This window comes from Rhinoderma darwinii, chromosome 11 (genome assembly GCF_050947455.1).
Source record: "Rhinoderma darwinii isolate aRhiDar2 chromosome 11, aRhiDar2.hap1, whole genome shotgun sequence".
Taxonomy (NCBI): Eukaryota; Metazoa; Chordata; class Amphibia; order Anura; family Rhinodermatidae; genus Rhinoderma; species Rhinoderma darwinii.
In genome coordinates, this window is record NC_134697.1 from 37,329,823 (window position 1) to 37,350,860 (window position 21,038).

At 42.1% G+C, this 21,038-nt stretch overlaps 1 protein-coding gene across 3 annotated transcripts in view; it reads right to left on the minus strand.

Annotated features, from left to right (window-relative positions):
• Window positions 1-21,038, minus strand: part of PLEKHA1 (pleckstrin homology domain containing A1) — a 50,185-nt gene that overhangs the window by 12,213 nt on the left and 16,934 nt on the right. For all 3 annotated transcript variants that reach the window (XM_075841103.1, XM_075841102.1, XM_075841104.1), the window contains exons 2-9: window positions 17,180-17,340; window positions 16,872-16,928; window positions 16,741-16,786; window positions 5,050-5,147; window positions 1,720-1,851; window positions 1,169-1,303; window positions 426-494; window positions 257-321 (exon numbers count right to left, since the gene is read on the minus strand). In XM_075841103.1, coding sequence (XP_075697218.1) covers window positions 257-321; window positions 426-494; window positions 1,169-1,303; window positions 1,720-1,851; window positions 5,050-5,147; window positions 16,741-16,786; window positions 16,872-16,928; window positions 17,180-17,320 — 743 coding nt within the window. In that variant the 5' untranslated portion in view covers window positions 17,321-17,340. The remainder of the gene's footprint in view (window positions 1-256; window positions 322-425; window positions 495-1,168; window positions 1,304-1,719; window positions 1,852-5,049; window positions 5,148-16,740; window positions 16,787-16,871; window positions 16,929-17,179; window positions 17,341-21,038) is intronic.

Here is a 21,038-nt window from a genome sequence, read left to right on the forward strand (position 1 = left end):
GATGAATTACGTACGTATGTTAATGTCAGTTTGCTTCAGGCATCCAATTTGATTGCAAAAATTAATGAATGAATACAGAAATATGATAAATGTAGATAATTTAGCAGGCACCATACTGGGTAGGGGCATATGACAAACTCAGCACTGCTACATATGTACATACCAAATGCAGAGAAATAACTGGCTAGTTGATAAACCGGATCGGTCATCATTGTGCTTCGGGGGACGTACGTGTACGTGATTTTTTTTTTCTCACCTTTGTTTGCATTCCTGCACCTTCTGTACCTCTCTCAGCTGTATCATACGCAATGGATCTCTATCCTATGAGAAAAGCAGGAAAACGCATAGAATAAATTAGGAACAACTAAATATTCAAACAAACGTGTGTCCGGTGTAAATGAGAGAAAACCAATGATAACCCCTACCATTTCAGACTTGAAATATCCTATTGTATTCTCATCTAGAATAAAGAATCTTCTTTTCCAGGTCTTCATCTATATGGGAGGGAACAAAAAGTCAGGAACAAAAAGTTATTTTAGGACATTCTCCGCAAAGACAGAAGATTTTTCATCCTAGACATCGCAATAGGGTCCCCACTGATCTTGAGAACTGGGGCGTTTATGCTTCGTGGTACAAATGGCTCCCAAAGTCGGCTGTGTTTTGGCCCAACTGTCTAACATTTAGGCTGGATTCAAAGATGGTGTTTTAAGAACCAAAAGATTCTCATAATTTAAATATTTCATTCAGAATCCGTACTACACGAAGGCCTCATGCACACGTCAGTGCCATTCTTCAGTGTGATATCCGGTTTAACGGACAGCACGCTGACCCATTCACGTCTATGGGGCCATGCAAAAACGGACAGGAATAGGACCGGTTCTATAATTTCTGGATCAGTTTTGGCCATTCTATTCAGGGGTCCGTTAAAACTACGTCGCGCACACGGAAGTCATCCGAGTGTGGTCCATGTTTCGCGGATTCATGATTTGCGGTCGTATAAGGGGCCACAGATGTGTGCTCGAGGCCCGAGTAGAATTGGAATAATAATAAAAAATAATAAATCAGTGTTACTTTGCTTCAGTGTAACATTACAGTCCAATAATCTAGTTCATCCATTCCCATAATTACCAGCTATCACGACAGCACTAGACAATTCTATGCGTCTTACCACAGCTCCTTGCTTGACACAGTACCCAGCTTTTATAATGCCACCATCGGACAGTCGGTGAGGGGGTGAAAGCTGACTCTGGGTACGTTTCAAGTTGCCTCGATCACCAGTGTTGGCGCTTTCACTTATGTCTTGCTGCAAATTAGAACAAAAACTGATGTAATGACAAAAAAAACATCCATAAAAAAACAAAAAAAAAAAAAAACATCCAGGAGGAACACATGGGGAACCAATGTCATTCTCATAGTTTAGGAGCTACACAAGTGGGTACAAAAACATCTGAAGAACTTGATAGACCAAGGACAGCCTGGACCATGTCAAGTAGCAGCCAGTAGATACTCAGGTACATCACGATTTGGGCTTATTTATTCAGTACAGTTCCGAAGCTAGGAATTGGGGGTAAGGTAGATGGGCAAGTAGTGCTGTATGATGCACCATATAACGTGTCGAGGCCTCAGTGTGGAAAAGATGTCTGCATCCCCTAAAGAGGTGACAGATATACTGACCATCGAATCAGATCCCCAAGGCTAGAACAAGTAATAGGCACATACCTGTGTTGGTGTGATAATGGGGACACCACCGACTATCTCAGTCTTGTAAGAGATCTGCTTCTTGCTGCCTGAATATTCAAGCGGATTGTTCACACTGTCTGCAGGACACAGTTGGTCACTAGGTTTTGGTACCTATGGAGGAGGAATCGAAATGTTTGTTGTTTTTTTTTAGGTTGGCAATAACACCCACCCCGAAAGGATAAGTAAATAAAATAAATCTGTGGTAAATTACTACAGTAGCGTAAACGCCACATAGCTGGATAATGCAAACCTGGCCATAACCATCTAACCGTTTATCCCGGGCTGTGTAAATAGAACGAGCTGCATTTACACTGGGCTAGAGCCCAAAACATTGCTAACCGGGCCTAGGGCCACAATTTCTGGTCTTGTTTTAAGTTAAGAATCTGACGTAGAGCAGGTTGAAGTGGGATCTGCATATACTGAACTTGCAGATCTTACTACAGCCGGTGTAAGGAGCAGAGAAGAGGATATGCTGGCAGCATGCAGGGGGAGGAGGGGAGGGGAATCCTTCTCCTGTCCCTGCATAGATTCAGATGACCCCAGGTGGAGGAGTAACATGGGCTTTTACCCCCATTATCAAACTTGCTCTTTGATTGCCACATATGGTTTGGTCTGTTTTTGTTTTTTTTACTCCATGACCTGGCCGTTTAACACCTTGGATGCAGCAGTCAATGCTGATCGCATCACCCAAGTGGTTTACATAAAAAACAAACAAGACTTAATAAAACTGGAATGGAAATAATGAAAAAAAGTTTAAAGAATAAAAAAAAGACACATAAATTGGTATCGTTGAAATTGTAATGACCTGTACATTAAAGTTATTTACTCCACACGATAAACATAAAAACCAATGCCAGAATGCTACAATTAGTTATGTGCCATCTATATTTACTTGATATAAATTCAAAATCTACAATTAAAAAGTAAAATTTTCTGGAGGGTTTTTCCAATTTTAAATGGGACTGTCAGGAAGTTAAAGGGGGTTTTTCAGTCCAATATTTTCTTGTAAATCAGCTAACAATTGCATAAAAAAAGTGGTACTCCCCTGCTTTTTCCTGGGTCCCCTAATGTTTTTTGTTTAATAAGTGCCAGTGATGACGTGTCATCTTAAAGCCCTGACCACTGTAGCAATCACTAGAAACTTACTGAATATCAGTTATACATTGAACTTAATAATAAGACCGTATACGGTGAGCTCCCTCTAGTGGTGGCTGCAGGCAACCATGTTAGGTTTCAAATCTATGTTTATGCAGGGGAATTGGAGCCCTTTAAATCAGAAAAACAAAGTTCCGACCACTATAAAGATATTAGGAAGTTCATCAGCCCAGAACTTTGAACCCAAAAGAAACTGGTGTCCAATTATGCACAATAACTTTCAAGTAGTAGCTCTACAAAAAAAAAAAAACAACCTTTCCTAAGACTACTTCAATGGAAAACAGCATTGTCTTTTACTTTCCAATTCAGCAAAAGCTAAGAACCATCTAAACACCAAATTGCAAGGTCTCGGTGTCTTGCACAATATGTTGCATTTTAATATGGTCTAGGACTATGGTTAAAGTCTCTACAAAACCAACATCTCACAAGAAAGTGTGTATTTTGCAGCCATTCACATCAGTTTGGGAGGAAAGAAGAAGGTTTTTGGCAGGAAACGAGGCCTCCCACGTCTTTGTGCTTTTAATAGGCATCACTTCATGTCTCGAGATGGGACTTAAATATATAAAAACCATCCTCTATTATAGAGAAGGAAACCACCCACAGCAGAGCACTGTAGAAACCATAGGTCGTTTTCAATGTAAGATCAGAAAATTTTCTTTTCTAATGCCCATATAATTATTCAATAACAGACACTATTACATAGCGGAAAATACTCACCTTTTAATTGTGGATGGAATTGTCTCGCCATAAATGCTAAACTTTTGACATATCAGTCACATGGCAGAAGTTTGGATCGGTGGGGGTCTGAGCACAAACCCCCACCAATCACTAAAACGAAACCGCAGAAGTGCTCGGATGAGAGCTGTGCCACATCGTTTCTGATCTGCTTTCCTCAGAGCGGCGTACGGGCTCAATATATAGAAAGTCTGAGTCCGTACACCACTCGCTCTGCTTTCAGTGGAAAGCTGAGAACAAAACGAAGTAGCACAGCGCTCACCCAAACTCTTCTGCCACTTCGATTTAGCGATCAGTGGGGGTCTTCGTGCTCGGACCCCCCACCGATCTAAACTTCTGACATGTCACTATGACACGTCAAAAGCTTTTTTAACTGGTGCCCGACCGCTGGCTGTGTTTTTAAGGCCAGCGGTCAGGGTCCTTAAAACCAGAGCCATAGACTTTTTACGGCTCAGGTTTTAACTTGCTGCCCGCGCGATCGGGCAGCTGAATGTCGGGTCTCCGGCTGTCCGTGACTGCCGGGGACCCTGAGGAGAAGACAGAAGCAGCTTTGGCTGCTTCGGTCTTCTCCGATCACTTGTACACAGCGCTCAATGAACTATAGGAATAGAGGCAGCAGCGCGGTCTCTATACCTCCCGGTGATCATGTGACTGGTCACATGATCGCCGGGTGCCGTTACTGACAGACTGCTGCTGGGTCTTACTAGACCCAGCACAGCCCTATTAGTGACAATCGTCACTATGAGAGGGCTGATTTCCCCTGTAACTGGGGCTGCTGTGCAGCTCCAGTTACAGGGGAAAAAACATGGTGTAAAAGAAAGAAAAAAATATATATAAAGTTCCCCAAAAGGTCTTTTTTGACCTTTGAGGGACAGACAATAGTAATAAAAAAAATAGTAAAGTGCAAAAAAATTTGTATAATAAATACACAAAATACCCACCCCAAAAAAAAACGTTCCCCTCCCGCCAATCATTGTTGTAACGCTAGCGCTGACCCAATTACCCTAATATAGACATGTAATATATTAAAATTTACGGTAGACAATGACGATCACAAATAAAAGGTCTATTTTAGGGTAAAACCTTGTTATTACCCAAAAAAAAAATAGCTGAAACGTAAAAGAGCTTCTTTTTTTACTATTATTTTCAAACTTTATGAATAAAAATTCTAAAATAGCAAAAAGGATAAAAAATGAAACCTGCATTGTCCACGGAAAAAACGTTGCAAAAATCACGTCGTTAGCCCAACAAATAAAAAAAAGTTATAGCCATTTAACCAACACGTGCTAAAAATGGCTAAACTGTGTCTGGTCCTGAAGGATCAAAATAGCCCGGTCCTGAACTGGTTAAAAAGTTCAGTTACCCTCTGAGGATTAAGCAGTAGAGATCATGCACTACAATAAATGGAAAGACGCTCACTGTAATTTTAGTAGCTTTATTGAGGACGTTCACCCATTCTACTAGGTCTTGCTGATCGTTGGCTTGTAGGTAGTATTTTCTCATACCGGCATTTATTACTGCAAGAAAATAGACAAACATGTAAACCAGTGCGGAGATTTATCAGACTTTAATTAGAACCGTGATGTTCGCAGGTAATGGGCAGAAATGGCCTGGAGAGGACGGCTCTAGTCCAGAGGAACAAAGAATTCCCTTTTGCTTGAAGGCTTTATTTTACAGGCAGGTACTTTCCTACATCACATCATCTAAGGAGCCGGATTTACCCAAGATCAGAGGCAGGAAGCGATTTTATGATCTCAATCTGACGGCATTAACCCCTACTGATCACTCCGGAGAAAATAGGAGGATCCAACGTTATTTAGATTACACAAATCATCATATTTACAAAAACAGATGCAAAAAAGTAAATAAAATCTGTATAAATGAGAAAAATGGTCTACATTACGGCAGGCACAGTAAACTGTTGTCCTAGTGGCAAGTGTTATTGAGGGATATTTAACAAGAAGGAATGTAAAAAAAAAAAAATATATTCAGGAATTCAAGGGACATGTTGGGATTTGTCCTGAAGGGACATGTTTATTTTCATAGCAGACAACACAGAAATACCATGATACCACATACAGTACAAACCCATCATGGACTGTCTTATACCCTATAGATAAAAAAAGATATTACATTTCACCATATTCTTATTACGCAGCTTTTTTTTTTTATCCTTTTATATGAATTGAGAAACAAAAAAGTGATTTTTCGAAATCAAATAAAAAGGAGATGCACATTACTGAAGTTTCTTCCAAACAGTGGCGCTGCGTACCGTATTACAAGACATCCAGCGTTTACTGTTTGCACCCATTAACTCCTTACGTACGCAGCCTTTTGTAACGATCACATTCAGAGAGCCGGAACTTTTTCTTCCTATTCTTTTCAGTCTAGCTGGCAGTATGAGGGCTTGTTATTTGGCGGTTTATTTCTTGATTTCCCAAAATGGTACACTTATAACAAATGAACTAACTTTTATAAAAATAATTCCCCTTTTTATAGGGGGAGGGGAAGAAATACCACCATTGTTTTTTTTTCTTTTACGCAATTCATCGTACGTTATAAACATTTTGACTTATCGACACATTCATACAGATCTGTAGAATAAGTGTTTATATTTTCTTCCCCCCCCCCTTTATTAGTTGCTTTATAAGTGGATTATTAATGACTTTTTTTTTTTTAAGATAAACTTTATTTTTGGTCTCATTGTGGGACTTGAACGTGCGCTCATTTAATCACTGCTATAATACCCTGCAATACTCCTGTATATACTGACAAGCAACCTATTATTCCCTATCAGTCAACAACACGGCAGACTTGGGGGTGTTTGTTAGGACCCCAGCTGCCATGACAGCGCAGATGGGGTGTCAGAGGTAGTCCCATCCCATTGTAAAACTCCTCAGCTGAATCTAAGGGGTTAAAAAGCCAGGATTGACGCTATTGCCAATCCCAGATAACACAGCGGTTTATGGGGCAGCAAGTTACAATTGCCACTCGCTGGTGATGGTGCAGCCACAGCTTCTAAGACCTCCACCACCAGAACAACGTAATAGTATGGCGATTTGTGGGAATGACCCCCCCCCCCCCCCTCAATGCGACGTACTATTACATCATGGGGCGGATTAAGGTTAAAAAATAGCAACCACATACAAAAGCTGTATTGATTAGGGGGTTCCTGATTATTAATGTGGATGTAATATTGTAGCCAGTGAACATGGTCATAACTCAGGGCTCCTATGGCGAGCCACGTCTCTTCCGAGCCACTGGTTACCCACTGATATTATGTGTTAAAGGGATATTCCGGAGTAAATAAGTAAATTGTATACGGATCTTTTCACACAAATTCCACCGTAAAATTCCACCTCCCATTCATGTCAATGGGAGTCGGACTCTTTTTTTCCCCCCAATAGCCGATTTTTTTCAGCTAGCTGGAAAAAAAGCGTTCGGCTCGTTCTCCTCCCAATGATATCAATGGGAGGGAGGAATCTTCCTGCCGCTGGCAGGAATTGTTCCAGACCCGCCACGCAAAATCCTCAGTGTGTACCAGCCCTAACTTTTCATACTACAAAAAATATAATTTACTTACTGAAACCATAAAAACACTAAAGGCCTATATGCGCACGACCATGCATTTGCGTACCCATACATCCGCAATTGCGAAACTGCAATTGTGTATAGTATAGGGCACATTATATCCTATGGACAAATGCACACAAGCGTGGTTTCCACGGTCCGTGCATTGCCGGAGCGGAACAAAAAAAAAATAGGACATGTCATTTTAAGGGCCGCATTTGCAGTCCGGGCTCATTCAACTGAATGCAGTCGTGTGTGTGCACAGTCCACTTGTGCGTGCAGAATCTCTAGACATGTCCGTTCTAGTAAATGTTTGTATTCCCCATGAAAAAAATATTGCTGTACCGTATATTCTTAGAACTCAGAATTGTGCCATGCCTCTGTTATACCTCCTGGAAATATATTAATAAATTGACAACTGGGTCATACCATTTCCCTTATCAATAGGATGTGTCCATATTCACTGTAACAGTTCAATCAGTAAAGACACTGTGTAGAGACCCCCCTACTGATAAGCTTATGCCAGTTTCTTCATACATTTCCAGGAGGAATAACAGAGGAATGGTATAACGGAGCATTGTTATTTCACTGGCTGCACACGTAAGGAAATCAAAGGTTGTCGATAAAATGAACACGAGAGACAATGGATTAGAAATAAACTGACCCAACGTGGGAGGAAATAATATGTTTCTGACTAAATGAACCAGCAATTAGAGCAGAGCAATAACATGTCTATGAGTCAGATTTTATTTGCAGATTTCAAAGAACGCTTTTAAATAAGAACCATTGCTAAATATAAATGCCTCCCAATATGTCCTCCTCTGCCTTCCTTTGTTCAAGGTGCCTAATAAATGCAATTCAACAATTTTCTGCACATATTTGTTTTCAACTACAGAAGATCCATTATAAGAGAACATTAACCCCTTAACGCACCATGACGTAACTGTACGTCATGGTGAGCAGTAAGTTTGCGCACCTTGACGTACAGTTACGGCAGTGCTTTGACAGTTAACCGCCGCGTGGCGCTATACCGCAGCGGCGGTTAACTGTGCAGGGTGTCAGCCCTGCCCTCCCCGTTGCCGATCAGCGGCCTGTCGCCGCTGATATCGGCAGTTAACCCCTTAATTGCGGCGCTCGATTTTGAACGCCACAATTAAGGTCTTTAGCGCCGATCGGCAGCCCCCATGTGAAATCACGGGGGCTGGCGATGGTACCCATGGCAACCGGACGCCAGACAATGGCTTCCGAGTTGCCATGTACAGAAGCATATGAGGACCACCCCGAGGGTGGTCGTCGTAGGCTTCCTGTCAGTGTGACTGTCACGTCACAATGACAGTTGGAATACATTACACTACGTGTGTAGTGTAATGTACTCTAGCAGCGATCAAAGCTGCAAGTCTAAGTGTCCCCTAGTGGGACAAGTGAAAAAAGTAAAAAAAAGAATAAAAATGTTTTAAAAAAAGTGTAAAAATAAAAGTTAGAAGTGACAAACAAGAACTGCTTTTTTTCCTATAATAAGTCTTTCATTATAGGAAAAAAAATTAATACGTAAAAAAAAAAAGTACACATATCTGGTATCACCGCGTTCGTAACGACCCCAACTATAAAACTATAATATTATTTTTCCCGCACAGTGAACCACGCAAAAAAAAAAAAACGAAAAACAATGGCAGAATCACTATTTTTTGGTCACCACCCCTCACAAAATATGTAATAAAAAGTGATCAAAAAGTCGCATGTACGCCAAAATAGTACCCATACAAACCCTAACCCGTCCCGCAAAAAACAAGCTTTTTTGACTGAAAAATAAAAAAGTTATGGCTCTCAGAATATGGTGACACAAAAAATACATTTATTTTCTAAATACGTTATTTTATTGCTCAAACGCTGCAAAACATAAAAAACCCTATATGCATATGGTATCGCCGTAATCGTATCGACCCGCAGAATAAAGTAAAATAGTCATTTATAGCCCAGGGTAAACGCCGTCAAAAATAAATAAAAATCATTGTCAGAATTGATGGTTTTTGGTCACCTGGCTTGCCGAAAAATTGAATAAAAAGTGATCAACAAAATCGCATGTACCCCAAAATGGTACCAATGAAAATTACAGATTGTCCCGCAACAAATAAGCCCTCACACGGCTCCGGTGGTGAAAAAATAAAAAAGTTCCGGCTCCCAGATTATGGCGATGCAAAATGTGCAGAGTGTTCCAAAAGTGGATAAGATCGGGCACCATTTATCAGTGCGACACCGGCCACATATCTGTGGATTATTATTTATTTACCCCATTATTATGCCCTCTTATTATGCCCCTGATGTACTCTGCCCAGCCTACATGTGCCCCAACATTATAAACTGAAATACCAGCAAAACGCCAGAGCTACTACCAAGCAAAATATGCGCTCCAAAAGCCAAATGGCGTCCCTCCCTTCTGAGCCCTACAGTGTGCCCAAACAGCCGTTTATGTCCACCGATATGGCATCGTACCAAAAAATGGTACCAATAAAAACGACAGCTCGTCCCGCAAAAAATAAGCCCCCACACCGCTCTATTGACAGAAAAATAAAAAAGTAGTGGCTCTTGGAAAGCGGGGAGGAAAAACTAAAAAGCAAAACATGAATCAGTTCGTAAAGGGTTAATTACTTTCTAATGAAAAAACATTTATGACCACATGTGGGGTATTGCCGTACTCGGGAGAAATTGCTTTACAAACGTTGGGGTGCATTTTCTCATTTATCCTTTGTAAAATTGAAAAAATTCAACATTTTAGTGGAAATAATGTTGATATTAATTTTCACGGCCTAATTCTAATAAATTCTGCAAAAGACGTGTGGGGCCTAAATGCTCACTATACCCCTAGATAGATTCCTTAAGTGGTGTAGTTTCCCAAATGGGGTTACTTTTGGGGGGCTTCCACTGTTTCGGTCTCTCAGGGGCTTTGCAAATTCGACATGACACCCAAAAACATTCCAGCTAAATTTGAGCTCCAAAAGCCAAATAGCGCTCCTTCCCTTCTAAGCCCCGGTGTGGGTCCAAACAGTAGTTTATTACCATATATGGGGTATTGCTATAATCGGAAGACATTGCTTTACATATGTTGGGGTGTTTTTTCTACTTTATTCCTTGTAAAAATTTAAAATTTCCTAATTTTTTCACAAAAAAAGTAGATTTTCACCTTCACATACTAATTCAAATAAATTTAGCAAAAAAACTGTGGGTTCAAAATGCTAACTATACCCATAGATAAATTCCTTGAGGGGTATAGTTTCCAAAATGGGGTCACTTTTGGGGTGTTTCCACTGTTTTGGCAGCACAAGGCCTCCTCACACCTGACATGGTACCTAAAATATATTCTAATAAAATAGAGGCCCAAAATCCACTAGGTGCTCCTTTGCTTCTGAGGCCTGTGTTTCAGTCCATGACCGCGCTAGGGCCACATGTGGGGTATTTCTAAAAACTGCAGAATCTGGGCAATAAATATTGAGTTGCATTTCTTGGGTAAAACCTTCTGTGGTACAGAAAAAATTTATTACAAATGAATTTTTGAAGAAAAAAAATTAAATTTGTAAATTTCACCTCTACTTTGCTTTAATTCCTGTGAAACGCCTAAAGGGCTAAAATACTTTGTGAATGCAGTTTTGAATACTTTGATGGGTGCAGTTTTCAAAATGGGGTGATTTATGGTGACTTTCTAATATATAAGGCCCTCAAAGCCATTTCAGAACTGAACTGGTCCCTGAAAAAATAGCCATTTGAAATTTTCTTGAAAATATGAGAAATTGCTGCTAAAGTTCTAAGCGTTGTAACGTCCTAGAAAAATAAAAGAATGTTCAAAAAATGACGCAAACATAAAGTAGACATATGGGAAATATAAACTAGTATGTATTTTGTGTGGTATTACTATCTGTTTTACAAGTAAATACATTAAAATTTAGAAAAATGCTAATTTTTGCTAATTTTCTCTAAATCTTGGCGTTTCTTACAAATAAATATTGAATTTAATGACAAAATTTTTTCAGTATCATAAAGTACAACATATCACGAGAAAACTATCCCAGAATCGCTTGGATAGGTAAAAGCATTCTGGAGTTATTACCACATAAAGTGACACATGTCAGATTTGCAAAAATGGGGCTGGTCCTGAAGGCCAAAACAGGCTTAGACACTAAGGGGTTAAAGAGGTTTCCATGTACAAAACACCTCATATAAAAGTATCAGGGGTGATGACACTGCTCCCCAGACAGGTACGAATGGGAAAGAAAGGGGCTAGCAATGTATAACCATCGGTTTTTTTAATCCTTATTCTTGCGTGCATTGGTCTGTGCATCTGTGCCGAGGGGAACAATGAAGGGACCACGGCGCATCCTATTCACCGCGGCTTGTCCGCAGAGGTGGCTGTGCCTGGTAATACAGCTCGGCCCATTCACTTCAACAGGACCAGCTGCAGTACCAGCCACAGCCACCAAAGTTGTACAGCGAGGCACAACTACTCAATACATTACATTCAATGTATCCCATTGACAGAAATGTCGGCCCCGAGTCGTTCCTGGGTCTCTTGAAGGGAGCCAGTAATTCAATAGGAATAAAAAGGTTTAAAATCGAGTAGTTAGTAGTAGTCTCTGTGGCGCTGTTGGAAGTACCTGAGGAACAGCGCCAGAGTCCAAGTAACTACGCGACTTGAAACCTTTTTATTCCTACATTGTGAAGTAGCCATCTGACTAGGACTCCGCGATACGTTGATGGCAAATGTCTCTTTCCAAATGCCTGTTTTTCTATACGCTTTTCATTCAGTGCACAAAACGATGTATTTGAATTGTATTCACAGAGAGAGAGAACAGCCGGCGAGCCACGAATGCAAGACGTCTGCTCTATCAAACATTGTCTATATAGAGGCCCAGACGACAAAAACGAAAGCTCAGACTAAATCTAACAGTGTCCGAGTCACATTTAATATGAACCGCACTTGACTGACTATTTCAATAGCGGACACGAACGTTTCAGCAGTGAAGAGAAGGAGCTAGATAGCAAGGAAGCCACTCAGGAAGAGAGGAGAATGAGGCACATCTATACAGGAAGCCAGAACTTAAAATAGATCATCTCAAGAGGGTCTGCGGGATACAATTCTGCTTCTACAAACTGCAGAAAACAGCAGTCAGGACGCTGCTCGTCCAGAGCCCGATCAATGCGCATAATGAAGCCAAGAAAGTAAAGCCGCGTGCCGAGTGACTCGTTCTAAAGGACACAGCAACTCCAAAAATAGGCCCAACTCGCCATGAACAGCCAGCGCAGATATTCCAGCCATGGGCCCTCGTCCAAGAAACCATTGCAGAGGAATACATGCTGAATGAGATGCACGCTTATTACGCATCACAATATAGAATGGATTTCTATACTGCATATGCTGCAAGTACTTGTCCTATTTCTAAAAGTCAATATTTTTATTGAAAAGACAGGGCTTTGTAGTCTATCACATTTTATGCTAATAATCCAAAGTGAAATTGTAATATTAAACATTTTTCTTACAAATTTAAAAAACAAGATGTATGAAAAAATAACTAAAAGCATACAAGGTTATTTAAAGGGATATTACCTTCTCGGAAAATGATGGCACATCCAGAGAATATGCCATCAACGTCCGATAGATGTGGGTCCCATCTCTGGTATCCCCGCCTATCTCTAGAAGGGTCTGATCCCCGTCCTACTTTCTCCTGCTGTCACAGGGCTCCGGCCCGAGTTACGAGGTGGCCTGGGAAAACGGAAACAGCAAAGCTCGCTGATCTACACGGTTTCCTTAACCCCTTCCCGCAAATGGGTGTTACTGTACGTCCTTTTTAGCAGTGCGTTCCCGCAAATGGGCGTACAGTAACAACCTGTGGCTGAAGCGGGCACGGGAGCTGTACGCGCTTCATCTTCAGAGGGTGTCGGCTGGAACGCTGATGTCCCACTGCAACTTGGGCGGTGATCACAGTTATCACTGATCGCTGCCGTTTAACCCCTTAAATAGCAACAGCGGCATTTAAGCGATTGACACAGGGAGGGGGCTCCCTCTGTACCCCGTGCTGGTGTCCCCGGGCAGAGCATCAGCTGATTCTCTGCTCGGGGACTACAGCGACAGGAAACCCCTGAAGCCACTAACCAAATGTCGGGAGCAGTGCTGGAGTCCCGAGCAAAGTGCTGGCTGATGCTCTGCTCGGGGACTCCGCAAGGGGCTGTCACATTGCCTATTGCTGGTCATGCCACTGATAACACGCCGACACAAACCGCACAGGAAGCAAGCCCTCAGTCACGTGGGGTCGTGTCGGCGCGTCATCTATATTAGAAAATCTCCAGGACTTCCGGGAACAGTTCACCGGGTTTAAACGACACATTTTAGTACCGAATAGTACATTAGTAAGTGACTTTTTGTTACATAAAAATATGAATGCAAAGCAATTTTTGGTCCCCGGATAACGCCTTTAAGGGCTTATTCAGAAGAATGAGTGCAAACTCGGACATGAAAAATGGGCGTTTTTCACGTCCGAGTTCCGCCTGACACCGTTCTAGAGGTTGGTGCAGGTCCCAGAGGTGTTCGAAATGGGAATACCCCTTTAAAGTGGGTTAGGCCAGAGGCAAATCCGGCAAGAATTTTTTTTTCTTCAAGAAAATCCGCAGCAACTGAAACTGATTTTCAACCGTAGATTGAGCACCGGATCTGCCCTATTGTAACCGGCCGATTGTCGTTGACAATGAACATGCTATGGATTTAAAGAACCTGAGCATGTCAATAATTCTGCACGGATATTTTCCTTAGCACATTAATAGGGTATAAAATATGGCGCAATTCTGACACAAACCTGAATGTGTAAGCATTACCGTAGACTTCATGCACATGACACAGTCTGTACAGCGGCGCTTGTTTATGTATGGTTTTGTACTAAAAATTTGTGCGCAACTGTAGTGCCTCGTCAGGCAACGTACGTACGAAGCTTTCCTCCGCCAGACACAATGATTCCAGGGGAGATACCTCGGTACATAGGGCAAATAATAATGCTTGTATTCAACAGAAAAAGTCCTCCGTATCAAATTGGAGGCATATGGGAGGTACAGCACTGTCTCATAAGGTGTTCAGGCAGCTTTAATGTGATAAAACTCCCCTAAAATGGTTCGAATGTTCTATATGTAATCCGCATCAGATGCCATCAAGAACTATGACCTTCTTCTTAAAGCTATGTAAAAATGAAACCGAAGTGAAACGAAAGAAAAAAAGTTATTCCAAAGATCAGCACAATAAACTACTTTTAATATCAAGGTTAATATTTAACTTTCAAATTAATCTCAATTCTCCCCACCAGTCCCTGTCACTCTATGATGGAGTCTTGCGTGATATCCCATAACATTATGGAAGCTACAAATGAATGATGGCCACAGTGACCAGTCTTGTGACAGAGATTGGCCACCACAGTCACACGATGTCACTATAGACCAAACGTCATCATGCATTGCTGCCGAACAAACAATGGCAAGAGAACAGAGCAGAGTTAAAAATGAAAACATATTACAAAAGTTTCTACTAAAGCATAAACGGACTGGATATGGTCATAGTAATCCCTGCGGATCTATGTGGGGTCTTCTTTACTGGATACTTATGTGCATGTGTGATCTCGAACGGTGCATAGACATGAGTGATCTGTTTTGGCTTTTCTGCCCATGCACGTTAAAAATATACAAGTCAATCTTTGCTCTGTTAGAACTGAACATTTTAACAAGAATTTGGGCAAATTTAGCTTGCGTGTTCTACAATCTATTCTAAATGTCATCTACGAGCCGGACATAAAATAAAAAACTATCATTACCATGGAATCTTTAATGGACACTAACTTATACGAATCGAATAGTAAACCTGATAGTAAGCAAACTATAAAGTTGATATATGTTAAAAGTTGTTTTATCCATGCAAAATCTGTGTGAAGTTACTGCCACTAAATGTCTCACATCCTGTAATCTGCTATCCAGTCCCGGTTGTCAAGCAAAATCTGTTCCTAGTTACAGAGCACAAGAAATGGACGCGTGTGTGTGTGTGTGTGTGTGTGTGTGTGTGTGTGTGTGTGTGTGTGTGTTTCACTGCCTGCTTATACAAGGCTACAGAGAGGGGAGGAGGGAGCAGAAAGTAGGACAACATGCTGCCTATACGAGTCTATGAAAAGGGGAGGTAGGAGCAGAAAGAGAAAGACACGCTGAGTATACAAGTCTCTGGAGAGGGGAGGGGGAGCAGAGTGAGAAATACAGAGACAGACAGACAATGTAGCAGAGTCCAGGTAAGTGTTAGGGTATGTGCACACACACTAATTACGTCCGTAATTGACGGACGTATTTCGGCCGCAAGTACCGGACCGAACACACTGCAGGGAGCCGGGCTCCTAGCATCATACTTATGTACGATGCTAGGAGTCCCTGCCTCGCTGCTGGACAACTGTCCCGTACTGTAAACATGATTACAGTACGGGACAGTTGTCCGGCAGCGAGGCAGGGACTCCTAGCATCGTACATAAGTATGATGCTAGGAGCCCGGCTCCCTGCAGTGTGTTCGGTCCGGTACTTGCGGCCGAAATACGTCCGTCAATTACGGACGTAATTAGTGTGTGTGCACATACCCTTACGGTCTCACCCCAGTGCTGGATCAATAGCTACACTGCTCATTATGGCTGTATAACGTCCTTCATACTGCTGCAGCTTCTCATATACACACACACACACATATATATATATATATATATAAGAGCAGGATTCTTCTCTATGTATGCTGTGTATAGAACACGATAGCAGTTCGGCTCAACCAATTAGCTCAGAGACTACTGAGAATGGGAGAGCGCCTGCAGAGGGGAAAGCTGCTAAAACACACAGAATACAAGTCATATAATGACTAGAAATAGTGTTATTCCTCATGTACACATATGACAGCTTATTCTAAAAAGTAACCTTAAAATTACGCACGCTTTAAGATAAACTTGGCTTTACGCATAAACAACATTCCAAGAAAAAGTTCCAGTGTTACCCATAGGAACCAAATTACAGCCTGAACCCTGAAAACATTAAAACTTTTCTAAGATGCCCTTTTATTCAAGCACTAAACATGTCAGCAGTAAGTCCGTGTAAGGGCACCTATACAATGTCCGTACATATAGGAGTTAGAAACATGAATCTTTACCACTTAAACCTGGATACAGAGTGCTCAAGAGAATGTACACTCATGCAAAAATTAGAATGCTCAGTCTATGAAATGAGTATAGAGCAGGCCAAAACCAGCACAGTATTCAATGAAAGATCTTGGAGCCATATTCAATGAGGGGTGGATACAGATCTAGCCAATTTTATCCTGACAACTTGTTGCAGCGTGATATCACACAACAAGCGCCATTGAAAAGTCATGCTAAAGATTCTTGCCACTGTATTTAATGCGTTAAAAGTCTAGATAAAGTTGGCTACATCTGTACACCCTCTAAGCTCCTATTAGTTAGGGCATCTTATATAGGATTGAGTGAATGAAGATTGATAACTTACCAAAGCAATACTCAGCCTTTGGTCGCAGCTTGGTAGCATCGCTCACCTATGTATAAAGAGGATTGGATAAGAGAAAAAAGGGGATCAGAAATGTGCTTTTCCTTTTAAGTAGACAAAAATAAAATGCTTACCTTTGAAATGTAGGCGAGCTTAAGACACCCCACAGAAGGGGAACCTGCAGGGAGGTTCTGTAAAAATAAAAAGGAATAGATTACACAGAAAAATCATTAAAAAAAAAATATGATTTCAGAAAACAGGAAATTATTCACAGAAAGCCACAACCTTTTCAACATATATTTGAATGATGACATCTCAGCCCCCTGGTTACAGTCTCACCCCATTAGAACTGAAGGCGAACCGCCATACAACTACAAATCCCATACTTTACTATAAATACGGAGGAGCGGGTGTAATATATTACTGGGGGTCCACAGCTCACCTGCGGATTGTCCATGTACCATAGCAGATTATTCAGGCTGGTGTCCAAGATAAAATATCTCCGAAGAAACTTGCCGCTGTGTTCATGTTCCTCGATATCCAGGAAGCCACAAATGCGATTTTGACGATCCACGTAAGGCATGTCTGGATTGGAACATTACCCTGTGTAAATTAAGTCACAGCAATAGTCAACGCACTATGGAACGTTCTTATGTAAAGCGCTGGTGTAAAAACATTAACACTAAATCCCAAACTTATTACAATGGAGGGGGAAACCTGCAAAAGGTTCTCCACTCCCAAGGAACCCCTATATGTAGAGCCTCATGTTAAATTGTGTAGATCAGTGTAACTAGTATGCTTTAAGGCTAGATTCACACGAGCGTGGGGAAACTCGGACGCGATAAATGTGACAATTGACACGTGCGAGGTGCCCCCGTGCGGGTTCCATTTTCACGGAGCCCCATAGACTTTAGTATGTGAAAACGGAACAAAATAGGACAGGCTCTATTTTTCAACGGCCGTTACAAGGAAGCTCACGTGAATCAGGCCTCATGTGGTTACTTGCAGCATTATTGGTCAGTCACCATGTATTTTCCATATATTACTCAGTGGCTTAGTCCTGTAAGATGTTGTATGAGGCAACACATTCATAAGTAATGTAAAACCAATCTAGAAATATTTTGCAGATGTTGCAGACACCATTTACAAAACAAGGTGCTCAATAAAAAAGTCTAAATAGTTTCATTTGTCACTACAAATCCATGAAAATATTATTCTTTAAAGGGGTTCTCACAAACACTCCCATTTAACTGGTAGCCAGCACAATGATCGGCGGCTGTTCACATCGCCAGAGGAAACCTGGTCTGGCCTGGCATTTGCAGCGTTACATGGGGCCATTTAAATGGATGCCTGTTAATGTAATGCATGGATGGACGGACGAGCAGCTCTCTGTTCTGAATCAGAGGAGACCCGAACAGGGGGGGGGGGGGCTTATCTGGCGAAATGTAAGCCCTTATTCACACGGCCGTGCTTGGTCCATGATATACGGACCACATGCCGGTCGCATTTCCCAGACCGAACACTGTTCAGGGAGCCGGTGCGCCTAGCATCAGTTACATATAACGCGAAGTGTTCCGAACTCCCCACGGGAGAACAGTCCCGTACGAACACGGTCGTGTGAATAAGGCTGGGTTCACACTCAGTTTTTTTGACAAGGTTCTTGACACGGAAACCGCGCCAAAGACGCCTCCCATTGATTTCAATGTGAGGCGCAGGAGTTTTTTTCTTGCGAGCGAAAAACCGGCTTGCAGGAAAAAGGGACATGCCCTATCTTCGGGCGTTTACGCCTCTGACCTCCCATTGACATCAATGGGAGGCAGAGAAAGCTCATTTCGTGCCGTTTTATGCCCGCGGCACTCAATGGTCGCGGCCGAAAAACAGCGTGCAGGCAAAATTCAAAACAGACTTTTGAGGCAGATTTTCCTCCTGCAAAAAACGCAGTGTGAACCCAGCCTAAGGCTATGTTCACACGGAGTATTTTGGGGGAGGAATATCTGCCTCAAAGCTCCAAACGGAATTTTGAGGCAGATATTCCTCCCCCAAAATACTCCGTGTGAATAGCAATGATCGCGCCGTTTTTCGCCCGCGGCCATTGAGCGCCGCGGGCAGAAAACACGCTTTCTCCTGCCTCCCATTGAAGTCAATTGAAGATAAAAAGACGCCGACGCCTCCCATTGAAATCAATGGGAGGCGTTCTCGGGCCGTTTCTGCCGAGTTTTGCGACGCGGTTTCCGCGTCAAAAAACTCGGCAAAAGACCCCGTGTGAACATAGCCTAAGGGGTAAGTCTTGTTTAGAGAACTGGGGAAACCTCTTGCAGTAATAAGAGACCTCTAGCAAATGAACCCATTACATGCGGCTATCTCCGCCTGTAGCTGGGCTACATAATACACAGGGAAATCTTATTAGGTTAAGGCTAGACGTGGCATATAATTCCCGCCGCAGATCTGGTTACATGACGATTTTACTCTATTGCAAAGCATGGTACTCCGTGACTGTTCCGCACAAGAATGAGCATGCGTTACATTTGAAAACCCGCAGGATGCTTTTTGTTTGGATTTTCCCACACTGATAGGTTTTGAAAACCTAAATCGACTTGTATTATATTGTAAATTGCTGCAGATTTGCGGCGAGGAATCCACATCTGGCCTTACCCTTACATGGCTCATAAACCATATTCTGTATAAAGTTCAGGCTCCTGGCAGAAGATGAGAAAACTATTCACCGTGTTTCGCTGATGACCCATTAAGATGCATTGGGGAATTCAAAAAAAATGGGTGAATCGATTCTCCCATTATAGTTTATGGAGTAGCGGAACGACAAAATAGCAAAACAGGCATATGGATTCTCTCACCCTGAATCCTGGCCAGATCTGAGCACAAGGCTCAACGTGATGGCCTTCGTACGACGCAACGTTCTTGCCAGCATCATCGCTGAGGCCAGTGATTGGCTATAGCGGTAGCATGGATGGAACGAGAAGTCATCACTTCCTAATTAAAAACAGACTGGCGGGGAGCTGCTGCGCTGGAGCGGTGAGAAATTTGCCAACGATTACTTATTTTGTTATTTTAAAAACACATCCCCTACCCGTATCCAGCCTTTTAAATGTGCCGGAAAACCCCTTTAAGCCACATTGTTTAAAGTAAAGTTAGTAAAAATTATGCAAATTTGGGCAAAAATCTTTTTTTCTAGCAGACTGACAAGCTATTTTTCCCCTCCCCCCCATAAAAGTTGTAAAGCATCAATTCTGGCTTCACCAGGGTCACTAGATTGTTGGTAGATCCTGCAAAAAGTAACTCATGGGCCGCTTAAGGATTTGTGACCATGCAATATTTTTAACGTATTTTTTTTATTTCGCAGTCATAATCTCTATCACACCGGCCAATGCAGCGAGGGCCAATCAACAAGACATCGATCGGCGCTCGTTTGCTCCTGTCACACGGAGCTATGGATGGGGACAAGCGGTCGTTACTCCGATCACTTGTCCCCATACATTATCATCATGTTGGCAGCGCGGGAGATGTGCTGCCGACAACGATAATATTTCACTTTTTAAAACGATACGACCAGCAGATGAACGTGCGTTTGCCCTATAATCGTCCAGTATAAAACACTCTTAATTCCATTTGAAGGGTATAAATGGAATAGTAGCGAGTTCATACCCTTGAAACGAAATTCCTGACAGGAAGCACTGTGCATAAGGAAACAACCCTATCACTATCACAACCAGCTCAAATATTTACAGAGCTGATAAGCCTTTAACACTTTGACACATAGACCTGTTCGGGCTCATTCAGACCAGCGTAATACTCGTCCGTGTGCTGTGCGTTCAAATCACTCACAGCACACGGACCCATGCAATTCAATGGGGCTATTCACACATGCGTTGTTTTTCATTAAGTGTGTCCGTTGTGTGAAACGCACTGCATGTCCTGTTTTTCACACACCTAGTCGCCGATTGAAGTCTATGGGTGCGCGAAAACGACGGAGAGCACACGGACGACAGCCGATCGGACGAACAAGCGCTCATAAAATACGCTGTAAACATGGAGGCATTTGTCAGCTGATCACATCTTTTATGCAGCATAAAAAAAATAATCGTTGCCGGCAGCACATCTCCCCACATAAAAAGAATACGTGCCGCCGACAACATGCAAACTGAGGATCAAAGGATTTTATCGGCCTGTGTAAAAAGGGCCTTTCAATGAGCGCCAATCTAGGTGTTGTGTCGTCTATCGTTATAGGCAGAAATCCAGTGTAAATGGACCTTAAGCAGTAACAAAGGATCTCGCACGCCGATATC